Source organism: Pleurodeles waltl, chromosome 4_2, assembly GCF_031143425.1.
Source record: "Pleurodeles waltl isolate 20211129_DDA chromosome 4_2, aPleWal1.hap1.20221129, whole genome shotgun sequence".
Taxonomy (NCBI): domain Eukaryota; kingdom Metazoa; phylum Chordata; class Amphibia; order Caudata; family Salamandridae; genus Pleurodeles; species Pleurodeles waltl.
Genome location: NC_090443.1, coordinates 743,122,068 through 743,148,394, shown reverse-complemented (window position 1 = coordinate 743,148,394; position 26,327 = coordinate 743,122,068). Strand labels below are relative to the sequence as shown.

Genomic DNA, 26,327 nt, shown 5'->3' with positions numbered 1-26,327 from the left:
CCACTTTCACATGGTCACACTACAAGAAGTGTTACCATTGCTCAAAAAACACAACTACATGACAACCCTAGACCTCAAAGACGCATATTTCCATATACCAATACATCAATCACACAGAAAATATCTAAGGTTTGTATTCAAAGGAATACATTACCAATTCAAAGTATTGCCTTTCGGTTTAACAACCGCTCCAAGGGTATTCACAAAATGCCTAGCAGTAGTCGCTGCACACATCAGAAGGCAGCAAATACATGTATTCCCGTATCTAGACGACTGGCTAATCAAAACCAGTTCGCTCACACAATGCTCAAACCACACAAATCAAGTCATACAAACCCTCTACAAACTAGGGTTCACCGTCAACTTTGCAAAATCCAACGTTCAGCCAAGCAAAGTACAGCAATATCTAGGAGCCATAATAGACACAACAAAAGGAGTAGCAACGCCAACTCCACAAAGAATTCACAATTTCAACAGAGTCATTCAACACATGTCCCCAAATCAAACAATACAAGCAAGAACAATACTACAGCTCCTAGGCATGATGTCCTCATGCATAGCCATTGTCCCAAACGCAAGACTGCACATGAGGCCCTTACAACAGTGCCTAGCCTCACAGTGGTCTCAAGCACAGGGTCACCTTCTAGATCTGGTGTTAATAGACCGCCAAACTTACCTCTCGCTTCTATGGTGGAACAGTATAAATTTAAACAAAGGGCGGCCTTTCCAAGACCCAGTGCCACAGTACGTAATAACAACAGATGCTTCCATGACAGGGTGGGGAGCACATCTCAATCAACACACCATAAGAGGACAATGGAACATACATCAAACAAAACTGCATATAAATCATCTAGAATTATTAGCAGTTTTTCAAGCACTAAAAGCTTTCCAACCAATCATAACCCACAAATACATCCTTGTCAAAACAGACAACATGACAACGATGTATTATCTAAACAAACAAGGAGGAACACATTCAACGCAGTTAAGCTTATTAGCTCAAGACATATGGAAGTGGGCAATCCACCATCAAATTCGCCTCATAGCACAACTTATTCCAGGGATCCAGAATCAACTGGCAGACAATCTCTCTCGAGATCACCAGCAGGTCCACGAATGGGAAATCCACCCACAAATTCTGAACACCTACTTCACACTCTGGGGAACACCTCAAATAGACTTGTTTGCAGCAAAAGAGAACGCAAAATGCCAAAACTTCGCGTCCAGATACCCACACAAGCAATCCCAAGGCAATGCCCTATGGATGAACTGGTCAGGAATATTTGCTTACGCTTTTCCTCCTCTCCCTCTCCTCCCTTATCTAGTAAACAAATTGAGTCAAAACAAACTCAAACTCATTTTAATAGCACCAACGTGGGCAAGACAACCCTGGTACACAACACTGCTAGATCTTTCTGTAGTACCCCACATCAAACTGCCGAACAAACCAGATCTGTTAACGCAACACAACCAACAGATCAGACACCCAGATCCAGCATCGCTGAATCTATCAATCTGGCTCCTGAAATCCTAGAATTCGGACACTTACAACTTAGCCAAGAGTGTATGGAGGTCATAAAGCAGGCCAGAAGGCCATCCACTAGACACTGCTACGCAAGTAAGTGGAAAAGATTTGTTTGTTACTGCCATCATAATCAGATACAACCACTAGACGCAACTCCAAAACATATAGTAAATTACTTGCTCCATTTACAAAAAGCAAAGCTAGCCTTCTCTTCTATTAAAATACACCTTGCAGCAATATCTGCATACTTGCAGACTACCTATTCAACTTCCTTGTATAGGATACCAGTCATCAAAGCATTCATAGAAGGTCTTAAAAGAATTATACCACCAAGAACACCACTTGTTCCTTCATGGAACCTAAACGTGGTCCTAACAAGACTCATGGGCCCACCTTTCGAACCCATGCACTCTTGCGGAATACAATTCCTAACCTGGAAAGTTACCTTTCTCATCGCCATTACATCTCTGAGAAGAGTAAGTGAAATTCAAGCGTTCACAACACAGGAACCTTTTATACAAATACATAAAAATAAGGTCGTCCTACGACCTAATCCAAAATTTTTACCAAAAGTTATTTCACCGTTCCATCTAAATCAAACGGTAGAACTACCAGTTTTTTTCCCACAGCCAGATTCTGTGGCTGAAAGAGCACTACATACACTAGATGTCAAAAGAGCATTAATGTACTACATTGACAGAACAAAGAACATCAGAAAGACTAAACAGCTATTTATTGCATTCCAAAAACCTCATGCAGGTAACCCAATATCAAAACAAGGTATAGCCAGATGGATTGTTAAATGCATCCAAATCTGCTACCTTAAAGCAAAAAGACAACTGCCCATTACTCCCAGGGCACATTCAACAAGGAAAAAAGGTGCTTCAATGGCCTTTTTAGGAAACATCCCAATGCATGAAATATGTAAGGCAGCCACATGGTCTACGCCTCACACATTCACCAAACACTACTGTATAGATGTGCTATCCGCACAACAAGCTGCAGTAGGTCAAGCTGTATTAAGAACTCTATTTCAGACAACTTCTACTCCTACAGGCTAAACCACCGCTTATGGGGAAATAACTGCTTACTAGTCTGTGCAGACCATGTGTATCTACAGCGACAGATGCCATCGAACTGAAAATGTCACTTACCCAGTGTACATCTGTTCGTGGCATCAGTCGCTGAGATTCACATGGGCCCACCCACCTCCCCGGAAGCCTGTAGCAGTTCAGAAGTTACCTTCAATTTTGTACATTTGTATATATATTATTTAAACCTTTAATAGGTACATACTTACACATTTCATTGCGCGGGCACTATTACTATAGTACAACTCCTACCTCACCCTCTGCGGGGAAAACAATCGAAGATGGAGTCGACGCCCATGCGCAATGAGCACAGAAGGAGGAGCCACTCGGTCCAGTGACTCAAAAACACTTCTTCGAAGAAAAACAACTTGTAACACTCCGACCCAACACCAGATGGCGAGCTATGCAGACCATGTGAATCTCAGCGACTGATGCCACGAACAGATGTACACTTGGTAAGTGACATTTTCATTATTGAAGAATCCAAGACTCTCTGACTGTTAACCATTGGGGTATATAACATTAGCATATTTGCAGTATTTTTCATCAGATTGCTGGATATTGAGGAGAACAATGTTATATAGACACACAACTTCAAGAGATATGTCACTGAGGACTTCTGTGTATATTTGGACCTTAGCTTCTCTTAGAGGCCATTTGAGAAATGTCCTCTTATCTGCTGTCACTCAATAAGAAATAAACAAAATAAAGTTTTCTCCAAAGCCTGCAACACAGAAGACTTGCCCTAGAAGGAAAACTACTCTACTGTCTCTTAATCTTCAACAGCAAGAAAGTCGTGCCTTTCCCATTGATGCACCATTCATAAATTTCACTAGTGGGGGGCATTGCCACTTTTCAGACAGCAGAGGCAAATGATTTGTGAAACTTGAACATCCATTTTAAAATCCATCACTCCTGACCTTTGGTATTTGTTTTTAGAATTTATGTTCCTTTGGTGCATTTCAGCACAGGTTTGATTGAGCCCCCAATGCAAATTTCCTTAGATAAACCACAACAAAATAAGTAAGTCCCCTCCTTACAAAAAAGTTCTCCTGCAGGATTGGGCCTCTTGTTCATCAGGGCTGATTCTAAGTGGATTCTATCACGTTTCTAGTAAGGAAGCGATAACTAGCATCATTGCTTGTATTAAAGGGAGTCGAATTTAGACTCTGCTTGAGGGAGTAGCTGGTACAATTTTTATAGTTAAGAAGGCTGCATGTTACACTGTGCTCCTAAATAGATATGTTTCATCCCTGTATGGCACATGATGGGGATTTTGGTGTAACCTCCTCCAAATTTAAACTGACTTCATGTGGGTGCTGAATGAAGGCCTTACAGTATATAATCAGATCATAAGTGCAGTGGCAGACATCGCAAGTTTTGTTTGCATGCCACTATAGCCATATCATTTTAGTGTGCAAAAGATTATGGCAGTGGTCGAAAGCCTTTAAGCCTGATGTGATTTGGAAAATTATAAATCCTCATTTTTCAAGCAGCACTTTTTTTGAAACCCATGCATATGAAAGCCAAAGACTGGAAGAATAATCCTAAAAGCAGTGAGCCCATTGTAAAGGGGGTAGTCAGAATCTTATAAGTCATTTGCAAGGCTCTGCTGCTTCCATTTTGTTCAGTTGCCCTTTTTGTAGCGCTCTGCCCAGCACCATTACCACCATATATCTTTTCTTGGCCAGTTGAAGCCACTGAAAGGAAGAGGGACCAATCAGCCATTATCCTCTGAAGATTACATTCCTGCTGCAGTAGAAGAACCTGTTGCAAGAAAAAAAGGCATTGTCTTCCACCTGCATGATAAGTGTGAATTACAGTCTCATCAGAAAGCCTCTGAAAAACGCAAAATCTGGACATTGAATTTTCACGGTGAAGAGAGTCCCATTTTGGTGATGTGGGTACGTGCAGAATTTTGACCATGGGTTGCCACCACCCAGGGAAACCTTCCAATCCGAGACATTTAAGAAAACTGGACATATAGTGAACTCTAGGGTGGTGTGACGTGTATGAATCCCATAACATTTCCTTACCCAGAATATCCTGCAAACCTCAAACCTTGGCTAAAGGTCTTACTCTCATTTCTTTGAGGCAAAGTTCCGGGATCTGCTGGAATCCACAAAATTCCTACCACTCAGTGTTCGCACATGGTTCAAGATAAGAGTGGTGCCCTGTTAGTTTGTTTTAGCCTATCACCCACAGAAGGAAACTGTCAGAATTTTAAGCATGTGAAGTCTATATGGTGTCAATGAGGTCTTTACATTGTAACAGTTTTGGTCTGTCCCTGCGACGTGCTTTAAGCCCACTCACACATGAGATGCAGCATTTCCATTTTTATAATTGTGGGAATGCAGTGGTAAGACCTTGGCTGTTGGTGTAATTACTCAAGCTTTTTGCCCTATAAATATGGGAAAATAGTGTGTTCGATGGCATCTGTCGCTGTAGATACGCATGTTCTGCAATAGCTCGCCATCTGGTGTTGGGCCGGAGTGTTACAAGTTGTTTTTCTTCGAAGAAGTCTTTCGAGTCACGGGACCGAGTGACTCCTCCTTTTGTCTCCATTGCGCATGGGCGTCGACTCCATCTTCGATTGTTTTTTTTCCGCCATCGGGTTCGGACGTGTTCCTGTCGCTCCGAGTTTCGGAACGGAAAATTAGCTAATTTCGGAAGATTTTCGTCGGTATTGTTGCGTTCGGGATCGGCGTACTTAGATTCCACACCGCTTCGAAGATCGAAGAGCTCCGGTGCCCTTCGGGGTAGTTTTTCGATCCTCCGTCGGGGCCTGGTCGGCCCGACCTCGTGCTGAAGAACGCCGATGGAACGGACCCCGTTTCGTTTCTGCCCCAAATGCCACAATAAATACCCCTACACAGACCAACACTTGGTCTGCAACCTGTGCCTGTCACCTGAGCACAGCGAAGACACCTGCGAGGCCTGTCGTGCGTTCCGGTCCCGAAAAACACTCCGAGACCGTCGAGCCAGAAGACTTCAAATGGCGTCCGCACCGACAGCCCAACGGGAGTTCGAGGAACAGGAAGAAGAAGGTACCTTCTCGATCCAAGACTCAGACTCCGAAGGATTCGACGATACACAAACCGTGAGTAAGACGTCGAAAAACACACAGAGAAACATTTACAAGGCCCAGGGGACGCCACTGCCACCAGGCCATGGCTCGACCCATAAATTCGGTGACCGACCGTCGGCACCGAAAAAGGCCAAAACAGTGCCGAGATCGTCCGACTCCGGTCGAGACACCGGCACGCAGCCTTCTCGGGACCGAGAAAGTGCTGGAGACAAGCCTCGACACCGAGATACCGGTGTGGACACGGCTCGACGCCGAGACAGCGGCACCGAAACAGATCGACGCCGAGAGGTTTCGGCCCCGAAAAGGAAAAAAGTCACCTCGGAGCCGAAAAAACACGCAGACAAAGTTTCAACGCCGAAACAAACTGCAAGCGACCCAGCTTCACGCTCTTATACAGAAGAGCACTCGCTAACCTCCCAAATGCAAAAGCATAGGTTTGAGGAAGAGCTACAAGCAACTGATGTGGACCATACGCAAAAGCGTATCTTCATTCAGCAGGGGACAGGAAAAATAAGCACCCTTCCCCCCATTAGGAGAAAGAGAAGGTTGGAGTTCCAGACGGAACAAGCACCACAACCAAAAGTGGTTAAAAGAATTACACCACCACCCTCTCCTCCGCCCGTGATTAACGTTTCACCAGCACAAACTCCATCTCACTCCCCAGCTCACACCACCATGAGCCAGGGTGACCAAGATCAGGACGCATGGGACCTATACGACGCCCCAGTGTCAGATAACAGCCCGGAGGCCTACCCTACAAAGCCATCTCCACCAGAAGACAGCACCGCGTACTCTCAGGTGGTGGCTAGAGCAGCACAATTTCATAACGTAAGCCTCCACTCAGAACAGGTCGAGGATGATTTCTTGTTCAACACACTCTCCTCCACCCACAGCTCCTACCAAAGCCTGCCTATGCTCCCTGGTATGCTCCGGCACGCAAAAGACATATTTAAGGAGCCGGTCAAAAGTAGGGCAATCACACCACGGGTGGAAAAGAAGTATAAGCCGCCTCCTACGGACCCGGTTTTCATCACTACACAGCTGCCACCAGACTCTGTTGTTGTAGGAGCAGCTAGGAAAAGGGCCAACTCTCACACATCTGGAGATGCACCACCCCCAGATAAAGAAAGCCGCAAGTTCGATGCAGCTGGTAAAAGAGTCGCAGCACAAGCTGCAAACCAGTGGCGCATCGCGAACTCCCAGGCACTACTTGCGCGCTATGACAGAGCCCACTGGGACGAGATGCAACATCTCATTGAACATCTGCCCAAGGACTTCCAAAATAGGGCGAAACAAGTGGTTGAGGAGGGACAGACCATCTCCAACAACCAGATACGTTCCTCCATGGACGCTGCAGATACAGCTGCACGGACAATTAATACATCTGTAACTATCAGACGGCATGCATGGCTCCGAACGTCTGGATTTAAACCAGAGATTCAACAAGCAGTTCTCAATATGCCTTTTAATGAAAAAGAACTGTTCGGCCCAGAAGTGGACACAGCGATTGAGAAACTCAAAAAAGATACGGACACTGCCAAAGCCATGGGCGCACTCTACTCCCCGCAGAGCAGAGGGAATTACAACACATTCCGTAAAACGCCCTTTCGAGGGGGGTTTCGGGGTCAAAGCACACAAGCCAGCACCTCACAAGCAACACCGTCCACTTACCAGGGACAGTATAGAGGAGGTTTTCGGGGACAATATAGAGGAGGGCAATTCCCTAGAAATAGAGGGAGATTTCAAAGCCCCAAAACCCCTACTACTAAACAATGACTCACATGTCACTCACCCCCTCCACACAACACCAGTGGGGGGAAGAATAGGTCATTATTCCAAAGCATGGGAGGAAATCACTACAGACACTTGGGTTCTAGCAATTATCCAACATGGTTATTGCATAGAATTTCTACAATTCCCTCCAAACATACCACCAAAAGCACAAAATTTAACAACACACCATTCCAATCTCCTGGAGATAGAAGTGCAGGCACTATTGCAAAAGAATGCAATCGAATTAGTGCCAAACACACAAATAAACACAGGAGTTTACTCACTGTACTTTCTGATACCAAAGAAGGACAAAACGCTGAGACCAATCCTAGACCTCAGAGTAGTGAACACTTTCATCAAATCAGACCACTTCCACATGGTCACACTACAAGAAGTATTGCCATTGCTAAAACTACACGACTACATGGCAACTTTAGACCTCAAGGATGCTTATTTCCATATACCAATACACCCATCTCACAGGAAATACCTAAGGTTCGTATTCAAAGGAATACATTACCAATTCAAGGTACTTCCTTTCGGATTAACAACCGCACCAAGAGTCTTCACCAAATGTCTAGCGGTAGTCGCTGCACACATAAGAAGGCAGCAAATACATGTGTTCCCATATTTGGACGACTGGCTAATCAAGGCCCATTCGTTCATACAGTGCTCAAATCACACAAATCAGATCATACAAACCCTCTTCAAACTCGGGTTCACCGTCAATTTCACAAAATCCAAAATTCTGCCACGCAAGGTACAACAATACCTGGGAGCCATAATAGACACATCAAAGGGAGTAGCCACTCCAAGTCCACAAAGAATTCAAAATTTCAACACCATCATACAACGCATGTATCCAACACAAAAGATACAGGCAAAGATGGTATTACAACTCCTAGGCATGATGTCATCATGCATAGCCATTGTCCCAAACGCAAGACTGCACATGAGGCCCTTACAACAATGCCTAGCATCACAGTGGTCTCAAGCACAGGGTCACCTTCTAGATCTGGTGTTAATAGACCGCCAAACTTACCTCTCGCTTCTGTGGTGGAACAACATAAATTTAAACAAGGGGCGGCCTTTCCAAGACCCAGTGCCACAATACGTAATAACAACAGATGCTTCCATGACAGGGTGGGGAGCACACCTCAATCAACACAGCATACAAGGACAATGGAACGTACATCAAACAAAACTGCATATCAATCACCTAGAACTGCTAGCAGTTTTTCAAGCACTAAAAGCTTTCCAACCAATAATAGTTCACAAATACATTCTCGTCAAAACAGACAACATGACAACAATGTATTATCTAAACAAGCAGGGAGGGACGCACTCCACGCAGTTAAGCCTGCTAGCACAAAAAATTTGGCATTGGGCAATTCACAACCAAATTCGCCTAATTGCACAGTTTATACCAGGGATACAAAATCAACTCGCAGACAATCTCTCTCGAGATCACCAACAGGTCCACGAATGGGAAATTCACCCCCAAATTCTGAACACTTATTTCAAACTCTGGGGAACACCTCAGATAGACTTGTTTGCGACAAGGGAGAACGCAAAATGCCAAAACTTCGCATCCAGGTACCCACACAAACAATCCCAAGGCAATGCCCTATGGATGAACTGGTCAGGGATATTTGCTTACGCTTTTCCTCCTCTCCCTCTCCTTCCTTACCTGGTAAACAAACTCAGTCAAAGCAAACTCAAACTCATATTGATAGCACCAACTTGGGCAAGGCAACCCTGGTACACAACGCTGCTAGACCTATCAGTGGTACCCTGCATCAAATTGCCCAACAGGCCAGATCTGTTGACACAGCACAACCAAAAGATCAGACACCCAGATCCAGCATCGCTGAATCTAGCAATCTGGCTCCTGAAATCCTAGAATTCGGGCACTTACAACTTACCCAAGAATGTATGGAAGTCATAAAACAAGCAAGAAGGCCATCCACCAGGCACTACTATGCAAGTAAATGGAAGAGGTTTGTTTGCTACTGCCATATTAATCAAATACAACCATTACACACAACTCCAGAACATGTAGTGGGTTACTTGCTTCACTTACAAAAATCTAACCTAGCTTTCTCTTCCATTAAGATTCACCTTGCAGCAATATCTGCATACCTGCAGACTACCTATTCAACTTCCCTATATAGAATACCAGTCATTAAAGCATTCATGGAGGGCCTTAGGAGAATTATACCACCAAGAACACCACCTGTTCCTTCATGGAACCTAAATGTTGTCCTAACTAGACTTATGGGTCCACCTTTTGAACCCATGCACTCCTGCGACATACAGTTCCTAACCTGGAAGGTGGCATTTCTCATCGCCATTACTTCCCTGAGAAGAGTAAGCGAAATTCAGGCGTTTACAATACAGGAACCTTTTATACAACTACACAAAAATAAAGTCGTCCTAAGGACCAATCCTAAATTTTTGCCAAAGGTTATTTCACCGTTCCATCTAAATCAAACAGTGGAACTTCCAGTGTTCTTTCCACAGCCAGATACCGTAGCTGAAAGGGCACTACATACATTAGATGTCAAAAGAGCATTGATGTATTACATTGACAGAACAAAAAACATCAGAAAGACTAAACAACTCTTTATTGCATTTCAAAAACCTCACGCAGGAAACCCAATTTCAAAACAAGGTATAGCCAGATGGATAGTTAAATGCATCCAAATCTGCTACCTTAAAGCTAAACGACAGCTGCCCATTACACCAAGGGCACACTCAACCAGAAAGAAAGGTGCTACCATGGCCTTTCTAGGAAACATCCCAATGCAAGAAATATGTAAGGCAGCCACATGGTCTACGCCTCACACATTCACCAAGCACTACTGTGTAGACGTGTTATCCGCACAACAAGCCACAGTAGGTCAAGCCGTATTAAGGACATTATTTCAGACTACTTCCACTCCTACAGGCTGATCCACCGCTTTTGGGGAAATAACTGCTTACTAGTCTATGCAGAACATGCGTATCTACAGCGACAGATGCCATCGAACTGAAAATGTCACTTACCCAGTGTACATCTGTTCGTGGCATCAGTCGCAGTAGATTCGCATGTGCCCACCCGCCTCCCCGGGAGCCTGTAGCAGTTTGGAAGTTACCTTCAATTATTTCTATATGTATCATCTCAACCTTAAATAGGTGCATACTTAGTCACTCCATTGCATGGGCACTATTACTACAATTCAACTCCTACCTCACCCTCTGCGGGGAAAAACAATCGAAGATGGAGTCGACGCCCATGCGCAATGGAGACAAAAGGAGGAGTCACTCGGTCCCGTGACTCGAAAGACTTCTTCGAAGAAAAACAACTTGTAACACTCCGGCCCAACACCAGATGGCGAGCTATTGCAGAACATGCGAATCTACTGCGACTGATGCCACGAACAGATGTACACTGGGTAAGTGACATTTTCATTTTGACCAATACTTTAAGGTTTGCAGGGATGAGAAAAAAAGCATCTGGGGTTCATTCAAGCCACACTACCATGGATTCCCTAAAGTCTTTAGATTTTATTAATGCCCAAGGTTAGTATGGTTCAGTCTTGCCTGGAGCCCAAGTACTGCAGCCATTCTCTGGCAAGTCAGAGGAAATTGAGATTTCTTTGGGCGGAGTTTTGACATATAGACTAGCAGAGAGGAAGTAAACACCCCTATTGTAATTCCCAAATTTGCAGAAATAATGTTTTTTTAGCATGGGGTGAGTCTGCTGCCAAGATGGTCCAGTTTCCCACTTCATTACTTTTCCCTCATGGTTTTCAACCATCTGAGTGGTCAGATTGGGGTATTCTTGTTCTTTCTGCCCATTTCAATGGGGGCAGAAAGCCGCACCAGTTCTCAGTAGAAATGTGAGAAAAGGGTTGACGTGCTTGGTGTAACATCCTGGCACTGCAGTTCAGCACCTATCCTTGGGAGTAAGACAGTCGTTCTGCCTTGCGGAGAAGATAGTATCGTGGCAGTGGGATGTTGAAGTAGATTCTGCTGGTGTCTGGTTCTTGTTTTGGAGAGTACATTTGATTATCACCTATGGAGTCGGGAGGAACTGAATAGTTCGTGTTTTGGTGAGCATATCCGACTACCCATTTTGAAATCAGGACATTTAGTTCCTGGGTGGTAATTTGGTGATCAGTCGTTTTTTTGAGAATGTGTTTAGTGTAGTTATGAGGTTTGTAAATTTATGCTTTGTTCTTTAAGCTTTGTTATTGCCTGATTCTTGCTCAGATCAGTCTGGCCAGCTGGATTAGTCTGGTATTTAGAAATCTAATTGTCTTAAGATGGTATGTTTGTGTTCTTTGTTAGTTGGATGGGGGAGAGAGTTGTGTGTGATTGAAAGTTGTTGTGTTTGTTGTTGTTATATGTTCTTTGGTCATCAGTATAGTTAATCTTCGTTTTGAGTTTGTCTCATTGGTGTGGGGGTTTAGGATTTCTTTTTGCATGTTTTCATTTCTTTGTTTGCTTTCTTTAAACTAGGGATGGAACGTGGGGCCCTGCCACCCGGATCTAATATGAGGTCTTCGAACCTTAGGATCCTTATGGCTCTGTGGTGTTATCATTGGTCAAACCTGGGCTGAGGAACCATTGTGTAGGCTTCCACTAAGAATATCAACCCTAAATACTTCTTGAACAAACCGTCCTTGTTTAAGTCACCAGTTGTGATGCTTCTTAGTTGAGTTATGACACACATGTTTTGTACAAAACTATTTATGATGCTCCAGTGTGACCATAACATGGCCTTGACATTCCTTATGTGTATTCGTTTCAAGGCTACCCACAGCTGATCCTTAAGGTTGCTGATGCTGAAAACAGTGTTGCTTATCGCTATCATGTCAGCAGCTTGTTTAAGTGAGCTGCTTGTGCTGTTGGTACAACCGCCCTACTATATCTTCTTCCCTGACAAGTTGGTGTTGAGGACTCAGGAGTCTTTCCTCCCTAAGGTTATGATGCCCTTCGATGTACGCCAGTCTGTCACTTTGTCCTAATTATTCACTCCTCCTCAATAGAGGACAAAACTATATCGCCTTGAACTACAGAGGGCGTTGGGCTGTTACATCAACCAAATGAGAAATCATAGGCTAGATGATCAGTTCTTCATCGACTTCTCAGATGCTAAGAAGTATGGGGAAGTGCAAAAGAGGACCCTGTAAAGGTTTATAGTTCTCTGCATTACGATTTGGTACATGCTGAGCAACAAGTAGTCATAGAAGGACCTGAGAAGCCCATTCCACTAGAGCCAAGACCGCTACAATGGCATAGGCGCAAGGGATGCCTGTTTATGATATCTGCTCTAGGCTATGACATGGTCCTCTGTAAATATGTTCACCAAGCACTACTGCCTTGGCAACCAGGTTCAAAGAGCAGGTTGGTTTGGCAACTGTCCTGCAAGTCATTTTGGTCTGATTCCTCTCCTCTCACCTTCCACTTTTGGGAGGCACTGCTTTGATCTCTATTCTAAAGGTCAGGATTCTGCAGTTAGGTCTATCCATCAGAACAAGTTACTTTTAGTAACATCTTCCTGGTGCATACTCTATCTGATTGAATATTCCTTGCTGTTCTCCCATCTCCCCATTCTGTTGAGTGGCCTTTTTAATATGTAAAAAGGTCCGAAGCTAGAGGTCCACTCACTGCCTCCAGCAGTTCTGCTCTTCATGTCTGAAGGTGAAATGAGGGAAAGAGACAGGAAACTGTCATCATTATGCAGGGATGGCACTTATATGTTTCTTCAGTCCATTGATTTGTGGTGGTGCCAAGTCAGAATGGAGCTGCACAAAGCTACTTGCCAGCATGTGGGATCACTGCTTTTGAAGTTCTTCCGGTCCAATCTGACGCCAAGGGATATTCTAAAAGTGAGAAATCTTCAGTTAGACTACACCAGAAACAGCATTACAGAGGGTGAGCAAATTGTTCTTTAGTCACAGAAATGTGGGGGAGAGGGATGTGCATAACATATCTTTTTTTCTTCATTTATTTATTCATTTGGAAAAGCAATGCAAACATGCAGTCTGCACCAAACAGTAATATTCTAAGGAAACAAGAGTATACTAATAATCCAAACATGGTACAGAAAATGTCTCTTTGACCAGTAACCCAGTGCCAGGAGCCATGTTGTAAAGACCGATTGAAGGTAAGTGTAGAGGGGTGTTGCCAACGGATCTGGGGAGGGGGTGTCGAGGAGTGAGGGGGGCTCTCGGGATGGGCAGCAGGGAGGATGAGGGGTGACGGGGTCATAGGGATAGCCTCCCATTCAGAAGTTGGGGAGTGGCATATGGCACTATTTGGCGAGGTGGAGAGAGACGAGTAGGAATGGGGGAGGTGGAGGCTGTGTAGCTGGGACCACAGTTGTTCAGCAATCACTGATCGCCATGCAAGAAAGGCAGTCATATTAGAAGGAATGTGTCCGCCTTATCCTGCAGATTATAGATTTGTTTCTCATAGGAGGCACCTTTATGCATTTCTATGAGCAGTCCCTGTAGGTGGATGTTGCGAGGATAAGTGAGGTTGTCTGCTGTCAGTGCCGTATGGAGCAGCCTGCTTTCATGGTGAGAGGGGAAGTAGTCATTATGTCATGGAGCATAATCAGGGGGCGCAGCATCGGGGTTGGGGATCCTTATCGTCTCCCGGTGTGGACCTGTCTTCATCCCAGAAAGTGCCTCCAGTAGGGCAATCATGCAGGTTATGTCTCAGCTCAGTTGACCGCAACAACAGTAATTAGAGCCATGCGACATGCCTGTCGTTTCAAGTTTTGTCAGCGTCCAGTGCCATTCCTGTAACATTTTAAAAGGCATAATTTCATCCGTGCCTCTCTTGCCCCCCATTTCAAATTGTCCAGGAGGTCAGCTCAGTCCTCCACCTTATATTCCATCTGGAGTCTGTCCTGCAACATAGATTGCAATATTGCAACTCCTGGGAAGACTAGATGACCTGGGGTGGGTGCCTAGGCACCACGTACAAGACTGGTACTGTTGAATATATTTCCACTGCTGCTGGGGAAAGGGTGGAGGGGATAGTCTAAATTCTTCTCAGTGTCTCAAAGAATATGAGTGCCCCCTTTGCTATTACATGATACGGGGAGAAGGTTCCCACCTCGAACCAGGTGCCCCTCTTAAGCATTTTCCCTCCAGTGGGGATGCTGGAGTTGTGACAGATAAGTTCCTCAACGTGACGTATCTTCCCCCGTGTCGATCCACATATTGAGATCTGTGAATGGGTGCCATTTATGGAGGAGAATAGCGTCTCTGCATTAACGGGACACAGAGGTCCCCTTGTCTTGCAAGAGTGGGAGGCTGCTGTGGATAACCTTACCTACCCCCCTCATGTTGGATTTTCTCCAGCTTGGGATTCATGAGTTAGGTTTCCTGGAGCAAGGCTACGTGGGCATGTTTGGAGGTGAGGTATGTGAGCACTTTTTTGTGCTTTATAAAGTGTGTTGGTCTACTTACATTCCATGATAAGACATTCAGAGCCCCCATCGATGACGTCACAGTGCGTTGGGCCAAAAAGCAGTAGGGGTGAGTCTGTGTACTTTTGGCTGTCTGCCGCTAATCGGGCAGTCGGCGGGGGGAAGGAAGGGCAACCCCTCTGATAGAAGTGTATGTGTGCCCGAGGACACGTAGGCCTGGGCTCGTAAATGTTCCTGAGAGTCTTTGGTGGGGGCAGAGGTCGAAGGGGAGGGTGAGTGGGCAATTTGCCATGGGGTGATCAGGGTGGAGAAATTAATGAAGAAGAGCAAAGGCTGCCTAATTGGGTTGAACCCTGGAACCAAACAGAAACTTTAATCAGTGGGTCTGCAGAGCCCAGGTGGGTGGTGGGGCCCACAAAGGTGATGAGTAGGTTATTGTGTGGTCTGCGGTGGGAAGGGAGTCCATCCTGAGGGTCCCCCAAGCTAGAAGTAAAGAGATGGTGGAGGACTTTGGGGCTGATCCATAAGGGGTGGGACCAAGGTGGCAGATGGAGCAGGTCTAGATGAAAGCAGCGTGCACCCTAACCCCCTTAACAAGGAAGGATGAGATTGAGGTCTGGCAATGTAAAGGGGGTTCGGGCGCATGATCCCAATTAGGGGTGTGCTTAGTCAGCATATTTGTACAAGGAAAGCCCAAATAAATTTAAGAGAAGTGTCACAGCAATGTAGAATATTGTCTTGTCTAGGGGAGAGGGTAGAACCGTGAGGCACTCTTTGGGAAGAGTCACATGATGCCTTCAAGAAGGGTGTGGATGGCATACTCCTGATACTGACGGAATGATTCTACTCAAAGATGGGCTGTAAAGTGTTATACTATATGTGAAAGTTGATAGAAAATTTCACAGTTTCAAAGGCCACTGGAAGGTCTTGTAGCAACATTTTGGATGGCTTTGTCTGGGAAAGCGTCCCCAAAAGATTTCAGGACAGATTTTGTTCTATGCCCATTTTTAAAGTCACTTTTGTGGGTGTCTAACATCTATGCACTTGAGTTTGACTACTGTTTAGAGCATTGTCCAGGAAAAGGTAGATTCATATCTGTAGTTAGTTGGGCAATTTGGGTCTAACGAAGGCAAGTAAATGTTTTTTTGAAATTATAAAGTACATAGAAAGTTGTTAAGGATAAATTGAGAAGATCTTTTGAGTGTTTTCATATTGGAGGTATGCTTGTGACTGTTTTATGACATCCAGTCTTCTAGCCTAATTATTTATTTGAATAGACATGAGCACTAAAGTGGCAAATGAAAGAGGGTTATACAGAGGTCATAATACAGAAGAAAAAGCAGCTTTCTTATCTCAGTGTACCTTCTGGGGCAGGCGTCTGGAGGTCTCATCACTGGTTTGTGAAACTCTACTAAAATTCTGAATCTCTTTTTCTCTGGGATTGAGTATGCCAGAATTCAACTAGTATATAATGCATTTTATTCTAAAATTGACTTTGTGCCTCTGCCATGACCTCTGCAGTTAGTTGCATTGGGAAATGTAGCAAGAGTAGCACCATGTTCAATGGCATGTGTGACTTGATACACATGATTTGCATAAGTCCGCCATGTACTGTTGGGCTCGCAGTGTTGCAAGTTGTTTTTGTTCGAAGAATGTTTTCAAGTCATGAGATTGAGTGACTCCTCTTCTCGATGATACTGCGCATGGGCATTGAGTCCTTTGTTAGACTGTTTACTCTGCTGTCGGTTTCGGATGTATTTCCTTTCACTCCGGTATTCCTCGGCTCGGTCCAGCCCAGACTCTTCCCTTCAGTCCTTCAAAGACGGTATAGCATTTCGATCGCGTATTCAAAACCTAACTTACTCAAACCGATTTTTCTGTGTCGGGAGTCAGTTCACCACTCTTCAGGGCATCGACATCCTTATCGGGCCTACTCCTCCATGTGGCACCAGAATATGCAGGGCAGATGGAACGGACTCCATTTAGGTTCTGTCCTCAATGACATTCCAAATTCTCACACATCGATCAACACATGGTGTGTAACCTGTGCTTGTCCCCGGAGTATAAAGAAGACCACTGCGATGCGTGTCGGTCTTTTCACTCTAAAAAGACCTTCTGGGACCGAAGAACATGTCAGTTGGAGATGGCATCAAAAACACCGGATGACACTCCTGATATTTTCAGAGGGTAGTATGCACAGGAGAAGATCGGACATCAGGCAGCCCTCTTTGTTCAAGATTTCGAGTCAGACACCAAATTTAACAGCCGCTCACCTCAGCACAACATGTGAGTACACTAGCCCGACCTCCATACAAAGACTCTGGAAAAAACATCCAAACTGGTTTTCGGTCCACCACTGCCTTCAGGCCATGGTCAGATCCAAAAATGATATTCAAATGCCTGCCCTTCTGCTCGGCACTGAAAATTGCCAAGACCAAGATGTCTTCGGCATTGACGTCCGGCTCCACAGGATCCCACACAGTCTTGGGATGGAGTTGACTCTTCGATTCAAGGATTTCGTCTCAGAGAAAGAAGCCTTCTACATCAGCTTTGGAGCCGACATCTTCTGCTTGAGACAAGGCTTCCACTCTGAAAACTTCGGGACCGAGAATGCTGTCTTCAAAAGACTCCACTGTTACCTCTGAGGCAGCTTCACCAGTAGAGCCAATTCTGGAAGTAATGGATGTATGTCAGCGCCAGCTTCACATACAAAAGCGAACAGGGAAAATAATTGCTTCTCCCCCGTCCCAATCAAGAGGAGACTTACTTTTCAAGAGGCATTGGACACTGCTCCTCCTCCTAAAAAGGTCTCCAAGGACAAAGACAAGGCCCCAGTTCATCCTCAAACTTCTCCACCTCACTCTCCTATACTTCCTCTTACTCCTCTACCACTTCCACAATCTCCTACATCTATTATAGAGCCAAAGTTTTCTCCTGCAGGTTCACCCCGACCTCGCAGAGATTATTTGGGTAAACGTCCACAAGATTTAGACCAATGGGATTCACATGATTCAGATCCCATACTCCCTAATGATCCTGATTTTTACCCAGCACGCCCTTCACCTCCTGAAGATGCAACATCATACCAACAGGCTATTGTACGAGTAGCTGCACACCATAACATAAACATGCACACTGACCATATTGAAGAGGATTTCCTCTTTGATACACTGACTGCCACCCACAATGAAAGTCAGTTCCTGCCCATGTTGCCAAGTGTGCTTAGACACTGTTGCCAAATAGACATCTTTAAAGAACCTGTTAGGTCAAGAATTATTGCCCCAGGGGTCGATTTAAAAAAAAAAAAAAAAACAATACAAGCCAGCATACTCAGACCCAATATTTCTAAGATCACAGATACCTCGTGACTCTATAGTTGCTGATGCTGCACGGAAACGTGCTAATAGTTAATCGACAGGTGATGCTCCTTCTCCTGATAAGGAGAGCAAAAAACGTGATGCAGTGGGGAAAAGAGTGGCTGCACAAGCTGCTAATCATTAGAAGATTGGCAATTCGCAGGCACTTTTAGGAGCATATGATAGAGCCCACTGGGACGAGATGGATGATCTTCTCCAGTACCTCCCTGAGGAGCATTGGAAAAGAGGACAGGAGATAGCTTCAGGAGGGCAAGCCATCGCAAACAACTCCATTAGGTGTGCGCTAATGCAACGGATGTTGAGCACGTGGTATAAATACCAGTGTTACTGTAAGAAGGCATGCTTGGCTCAGATGCCCAAGCTTCAAGCCAGAAATACAGCAGGCAGTTCTTAACATGCCTTTCGATAGACAACACTTGTTTGACCCAGAGGTTGACACCACCATAGACAAGTTCAAAAAAGATTCTGAACCAGCAAAAGCTATGGGGGCCCTACTCACCACACCATATAGAGGTCAGTTTTGCAGGCCACAATTTAGGGGAGGCTTCAAAACATCATCTAGGGAGCCTTCCACCTCCCAAACCAAACAAGGAACACACTTCTACAATAGAGGTTCCTGCAGAAGTAAGGCTCTAGAGGTTCTGCTTCAAATACACGCCAGTGACTGCTTATTCCTTCCACCAGCACACACCTCTCCAGTAGGGGGAAGACTAAAGTAGTGCTACCCCCAGTGGTCCACTATCACCACAGATCAATGGGTTCTATCAATTATCCAATATGTCAAGAACTCATCTCCACTCCTCTAAATATTCCCCCCTTGCGCTTACAAACTTCCATCTTATTCTTGTAAAAAAGAGGTATAATCCCTTTTTCTCAAAGGGGCTATAGAGCCAGTTCCCCTATCTCAGCAGGGGTTAGGGGTATATTCCCTATACTTCCTTATATCAAAGAAAGGTGAGTCGCCAAGACCACTTCTAAATCTCAAACCTCTCAACCAATACATTCTCTCAGAGATGGTCGCTCTTCAAGATGTTATTCCCCTATGACACCAATGCGACTTCATGACAGCTTTAGATCTCAAAGATGCTTAGTTTTACATTCCCATTCATCCAGCACATTGCAAATACCTCATATTTGTCATTGCAGGAAATCACTATCATTATAAGGTTTTACCATTCGGGTTAACAACCACTCCCATGTTATTTACAAAATGTCTAGCAGTATTTGCCGCATTTCTCAGAAGATAGCACATTCCTGTCTTTCCCTAGTGGACGACTGGCTCATCAAAGCCAACACCATCCAACAATGTCAAATTCATACTCAGTACAAAATAGACCTTCTACACACCCTGGGATTCACAATCCACTTTCTCAAATCCCATCTGCAATCTTCACAGATGCAGCCTTATCTAGGAGCAGTTCTCAATGCTCACTTAGGGTTGGCATATCCAAGCCCAGCTCAGATTCAAGCTTTCCGAACTCTTCTGTCTCAATTACAGGCAAACCACACTTACACAGTGAGAATAAAGATGCAGCTACTAGGGATGATGGCTTCCTGCATTGCCATTGTTCCTCATGCCAGACTACACATGCGCCCCTTACAGCAGTGTCTGTCTTGTCAGTGGTCTCAGTCACAGGGTCATCTCCTGGATCTAGTGTTGTTGGACCGTCAGACTCGCCTCTCTCTGCAGTGGTGTAATCCCACCAACTTTTCCAAAGGGCGGCCCTTTCAGAACCCTGTGCCTCAAATCACTCTCACTACTGATGCATCACAAATAGGTTGGGGAGCTCACCTCAACAACCTCGCAATACAGGGCAGATGGGGTCTCATTCAACAAACTTCTCATATCAACTACTTGGAGTTTCAAGCAGTGTTTCTAGCATACAAAGCCTGCCACAACTCTCTCACAAAGTGGTCCTAGTTCGTACAGACAACATGACAGCCATGTATTATATGCAGAAACAGGGGGAGAGGGGGCATACTCATCTCAATTGTCCCTTCTTGCTCAGACAATTTGGAAATGGGTAATTCACTATCACATTCTCTTACTGGCAGAACACCTTCCAGGAATGGCCACGCAGTTTGCAGACCTCCTCAGCAGGATGCAGCAACAAGTCCACAAATGGGAACTTCACCAATAAGTACTTCAACACTTTCAAAGGTGGGGATCACCACACATAGACCTCTTCGTCACCTCAGAAAATTCAAAATGCCAAACCTTTGCATCCAGATACCCACACCCTCAGTCCAAGGGCAATGCACTATGGATGAATTGGTCAGGGATATTTGCTTATACTTTTCTGCCTCTACCACACATTCCATCTCTAGTTCGCAAAATGAGCACCCATCTTTGTAGCACCCACATGGGCACCTCAACCTTTGTTCACAACTCTGTTGGATCTGTCTGTAGTTCCTCACAAGAAACTCCTCCACGGGCTGGACCTTCTCACTCAAAGGCAAGGTCAAGTCAGACATCCAGACCCCAAAACACTCAATCTTGTGATATGGCTCCTGAAGTCATAGAGTTTGGTTATTTGAATCTCCCCTCAGAATGTATGGAAATTCTTAGAGAGGCACGTAAACCTACAAATAGACAGTGTTATGCTGCAAAATAGAAACTTTTTGTCTGCTACTGTCAACCTAAGCACAATAACCTATTTAGTCTCAGTTCAGAACATTGTTTATCTCTTACATTTACAATGCAAACGTGGCATACTAATCTATTAGACTTCATTTACCGGTTATAGCCGCTTAACTCCAGAATAGACAAAATATCTCTTTATTCAGGATTCCAGTCATCAAAGCCTTCATGGAAGGCCTCAAAAGAGTCATTCCACCAATCCCATCATGGAACCTTAATGTTGTACTTACTAGAATCATGAGTTTACCTTTTGAACCTGCGCACTCCTGTTCTTTGCAATTTCTTTCATGGAAAGTAGCCTTTTTAGTAGCTTTCACTTCTCTAAGACGTGTAAAGTGAAATAATGGCTTAAACGTTAGAAGAACCATTCTTCCAGTTAGACAAAGATAGGGTAGTTCTTAGGGCAAACCCTAAATTCCTTCCCAAAGTAGTTTCACCATTTCACATTAATCAAACAATTGAGTTACCTGCATTTTTCCCACAGCCAGACTCCGTTGCAGAGAGAGCTTTTCACACACTAGATGTTAAAATGGCTCTTACCTATTTTATTGCTAGGACTACAAATGCTAGGAAAATAGCCTTTTGTAGTATTTTCCATGCCTTATAAAAGCAATGCAATTAAAAAAAAAACAAAAAAAACAAAAACTGGCATAGGTAGATGGATAGATGTATTCAGACTTGCTATCTTAAAGCCAAAAGGCAGTTACCTAGTACTCCAGAGCACATTCCACAAGAAAAAAGGGTGCTTCTATGGCTTTTCTTTAGGTAACATTCTAATAGCAGACCTTTGTAAGGCTCCTACTTGGTCTACACCACATACATTTAGTAAAAACTATTGTGTAGACGTTTTAGCACGGCAACAAGCTAATGTTGGGCAAGTTGTGCCCAGGATTTTTTTTCTTCAAGCTATTCCAACTCCCACAGTCTATCCACCGCTTATTTAGAGGGGACTGCTTTACAGCCTATGCAAAGCATGTGTATCTACAGCCACACATGCCATTGAACGAAAAACTTTACTCAGTAGACATAGGTTTGTGGCATGTCGTGCTGTAGATTCACATGCGCCCTCCGCAGAAGCCTGTGGTCGTTGAAGTGGCATTATTATATAAATAGTGTACATACACTACATGGACATCTCTTTTCCTTACTGTCTTTTTATACTCCTTACCTCACCCGCCTCTAACAAAAGACTCAGTGCCAATGCACACTATCACCGAGAAGAGGAGTCACTCGATCGTGTGACTCAAAGATTCTTCTAACAAAAACAGCTTGCAACATTCCGAGCCCAACACTAAATGTGAATCAACAGCACTACACTCCACAAACTGGAGTCTACTGGGCAAGTAACATTTTCCTTCTCTGTAATTGTTTTCAGTGTGGCTATTCTATGTTTCGTTCTGTTGCATTTAGCATTCTCTTTTTGAAATGTACACATCTGCCTCTTGATCTTCTGCTTGTCGTCACAATAGTACTAAAACTACATTTCACAAGACACTGCTGTATACATTTTTTTTATTACTTACACTTCCCGTGTGTGTTGCTACATGTGAAGATTATCAAGGAGATCGAATGAGTTTCGCTTGAATTGAGAGCTCTCTAAGTTCTGTTCTTCATATGCGGTGCCACTTCAGCTTCTGTAAGTGTCAAAATCAAAAAATTTCCTATGGTTTAAGGAGAACCTGTTCATTGGTGATAGTGAACGTGTGCAAAAGGGAAATACACATTGTATATTGGTAGCTTTAAAAGCATTTATCTCGACCTGGATTTTGTCAATGATGGAAATAGTTGTTTTCATGAAATTTAAAATCAAAACTATATCCATAACATGGTAGGTATTTTCAGGAAACGTAGATTCTACATTATACCCAAAACATGGGAGGTATACATTTGTCTTTCTCCAGTTCTATGGTGAATATATTGTTTATTCTTGAGTTTAATATTATGCTTTAGCTCACAACCTTTACCATTTCTTTATTAAATCTTCAGGGTTCCAGATTAGATGATCAAAGATGTGCTCCTCCGTTACCAGCGACAAAAGGACCTACAGTACCAGATGAGGATTTTTTTAGCCTTATTTTACGGTCTCAAGCAAAGAGAATGGATGAACAGCGGGTCACTTTACCATCAAATATGAAGAGACCTAATTCAAGCTAGAAGTCTAAAAAAAAGACTGAAAAATATTGCCTTTTAGGACGTTGATCAAAGAAGAATCAGGGATACTTTTGTACTGTGTTTCCATTCATACTGATGTAGGAACCTGTTGTTTTGGTTTACTACAGAAAGAACTTCCAGTGCGACTTCTTATTGTGACAGAACTGCAGCACTATTAAGGCAGCTACATATACAGTGTAATTCGTTATTGTAAATATCAGGTTCATATTTGTAAAGTGTTGATAAATTAACATGATCATTCATTGAATTTGTGCAGGTACCATAAAAATAATATACTGTAGAGTGATTTGACTGCTGGTACGTGTTGATAGAACAAAACTAATCATATCACAAAAACATTTGTTTTTACGAAAAAGTGCAAATTAACAAACTACTCTTGCTGTGTTAATTCCTGCAACTGAAGTTAGTGTAAACTATCCTTGATTGTCATTTTTCTTAAATGTTGTCTCACTACTTGATTTTTTTTTAGATTTTTTTTTTTATACAGTCTACTGCAGGAACAGAGCAAATTCAGATTACACAGGCTACAATTTGTGGGAATCATGGTATACCATATTGGCCTCTGCAGGGCGGGCTGCAGGATGCTTCTTGATCAGGTTGCCTTTGTGTTCATGCTTCAGTTGCATGGTGTGCACATAATGGTAAAACAAAGTTGTACACAATTGTGACTCCGTTTTAATAGCACTCTAATTGCTAGTTTCCTAATAAGTGTGTTAAGATTTTAGAAGACATCCAAAAAAGAAACCTTAACATGATACCTACTCCTATGAGGTGCTAAAGATGCCACCTTCAGAATCACTCAACTTGTCCCGGGAATCACAGGGAAATTAAAAACTAAACGGTAGGGCCTTTTACAAGTTGTACCATAGCAGTCAATTCAACTACACTGACTTATAAACACAATGCATATTTATTTTGAACCATGCCTTCCTTGTGCAAGGTTACCAGTTTTTTTTATCCTAGGATCCCCTGGTAACTTTATTCAGTCAAAAATGTTGGTATTTATTGCACCTTTACTCCAAAAGGTTAATCAAATGAGTGCACCCTAGGGTGTTAAAGGCAACTTTCAAGAAGGGAGATGTCGCCTAATTTTTTCTTTAACATCCATTTTGGTCTACCATGGATTAGTCATGCCTTTATTCTTATTTTTACAGGCAACGTACTCATAATTTATCATAGAATACACCATTTTCTATTGGATATTGACAAACAGCAAGCCAGCATTAACAAAGAGGTGGTTTTTCATTTTCAGGGCCCTCAAATAATTTGCTTTTATCACAACCACCGGATCTGGAAGCACTTTCTTATAGCTCAATAAATCAGAAACCGGAAAGGAACCCTACATCACTTCATTTCTTCCTATAGCTTCCTCCTTCTGCTCCCTGCACACAAAGAAAATTCCAACCACAGGATTCTTGTTGAGTTCTGCCATCTTTGCTGCCCTTCAGAGCCAGGGCATGACCATGCCTTTTTCTTCAATCCTGTCTTCCCATCCTAATGTTTGGGGGGCAGGGTTCTCAAGAATAACCATATTTGCACATTGTTTTAGCTGAGCTTCCATGACCTGCCTGGTGGCAGTGTCGCTTCTAGTACAGTTTAGTAGATAGTTGGGTCAATCTTAAAGAAGTCTCTAAATCCAGTAGATGTGTATGTGGAGGATGATTTAACTATTATGTATCTACTACATCTAAGTGTACCTCTGCAAGACTCTGCTACTGTGTGGTATCTTATGACACTGGTTCAGAGTTTGCGCTGATGAGATTTGATGCCCTAATTTTTTTTGTTTCGAGTTCTCTCTTGTGCCTGATAGTTGATAGGTGGAGCACTCTTCCTTTCATTATTTTACAAAGAGACATGATATGTTCTTCCTTATGGTGATTCTCTAGTTCCATTGTTTTTGCCACGTATTTCTTTTCCCACCTTTGGAAAAGAGCAGAGGAACTCTTGCACACTCTGTGAAGAGCCACCAGGCAGGAAAATGCTTGTTGTCAATCTTCTAATTTGTCTCCTCTTTGGAAACTGTAAGCTTGTAAGGGCAGGAGGATGGTCTGAAACAGCAATAAATGCTCGGATCTCTAGGGACAGTCACCAGAAAGAATCCACACTCCGTCCACTAGTTCTGAAGACTTCCACAAAGCTGTTGCTACATCTTAAGTAGGCATGAGGGCTACCTGTGCATCTCCTCACACCATCTGCAAGTTCTTGTCCTAAAGTGTTTCACTTGGACAATATGCAAGATTTAGCCAACACAAACTCCGTGCTCTCTCTTCCTCTTTGGGCACTTTATAGTGTGTAGAACTGGGGACAATCACTATTCCCGATTTAACGGTTAGGAATGGAACGGAACATTTATCTTGTGACCCCGGACATATGATGTTACTTCAGTGGTAGCTCAAAAGCCATACAGTCTCAAATGGCTAGCATATATTCTTTTCATTGGAAACTAACTAGCATTTGTAAATGGCTAACAAATATCCCTTTCATTGTAAGCTACCTTGCATTTGTAAACCTTCTTTTTTTTCAATTGGTTTCTTATTATTAAACTATTATGGGACCGTACATATAAAATAGATTTACACTAGTTGCCTCTCATTCAGTGAATGAATAAAACTACAACCCTGTATTGTTTACCTTATCAAGCATGCCTACATCAAATCATTATTCCATTAAAAAAAGAAAAGTGCCTACTGTATTGTGATTCCTAGATTGAGATTTCTTTTTTTTTTTTTTTTTTTTTTTTGCTTTTTATTTTTCTGGCCATAGAATGTCCAGACAAATCGGCGGATTCATCAGTATAATAATAAGTTAGTGTAATGCCAGTGCCATGCCGTACATATTGTTGTTAATTTAGATTTTAAACATTTTATATGCATGTGCCCATGCATGAAAAGTCTTGTCTAATATACCACTGTGTAACAAACAAATTGTTGTTCAGCTTCATGAACATTTGGAACAGTTCAGTTGCAGTACGCCACTGGTGTGTAACTCTCCCAAACCTTCAGATAAAACTTGTCATGCAAGAGCAGTTTTAAACTGTCACCACTTTACAGGGAGTGCAGAATTATTAGGCAAATGAGTATTTTGACCACATCATCCTCTTTATGCATGTTGTCTTACTCCAAGCTGTATAGGCTCGAAAGCCTACTACCATTTAAGCATATTAGGTGATGTGCATCTCTGTAATGAGAAGGGGTGTGGTCTAATGACATCAACACCCTATATCAG

The 26,327-nt window shown here is 43.4% G+C and overlaps 1 protein-coding gene across 2 annotated transcripts in view; it reads left to right on the top strand.

Moving 5' to 3' along the window:
* GPSM2 (G protein signaling modulator 2) overlaps positions 1–25,785 on the top strand; it is a 397,434-nt gene extending 371,649 nt beyond the window's left edge. For both annotated transcript variants that reach the window (XM_069232396.1, XM_069232397.1), the window contains one exon: positions 22,917–25,785. In XM_069232396.1, coding sequence (XP_069088497.1) covers positions 22,917–23,084 — 168 coding nt within the window. In that variant the 3' untranslated portion in view covers positions 23,085–25,785. The remainder of the gene's footprint in view (positions 1–22,916) is intronic.
* Positions 25,786–26,327: the final 542 nt, after the last annotated feature.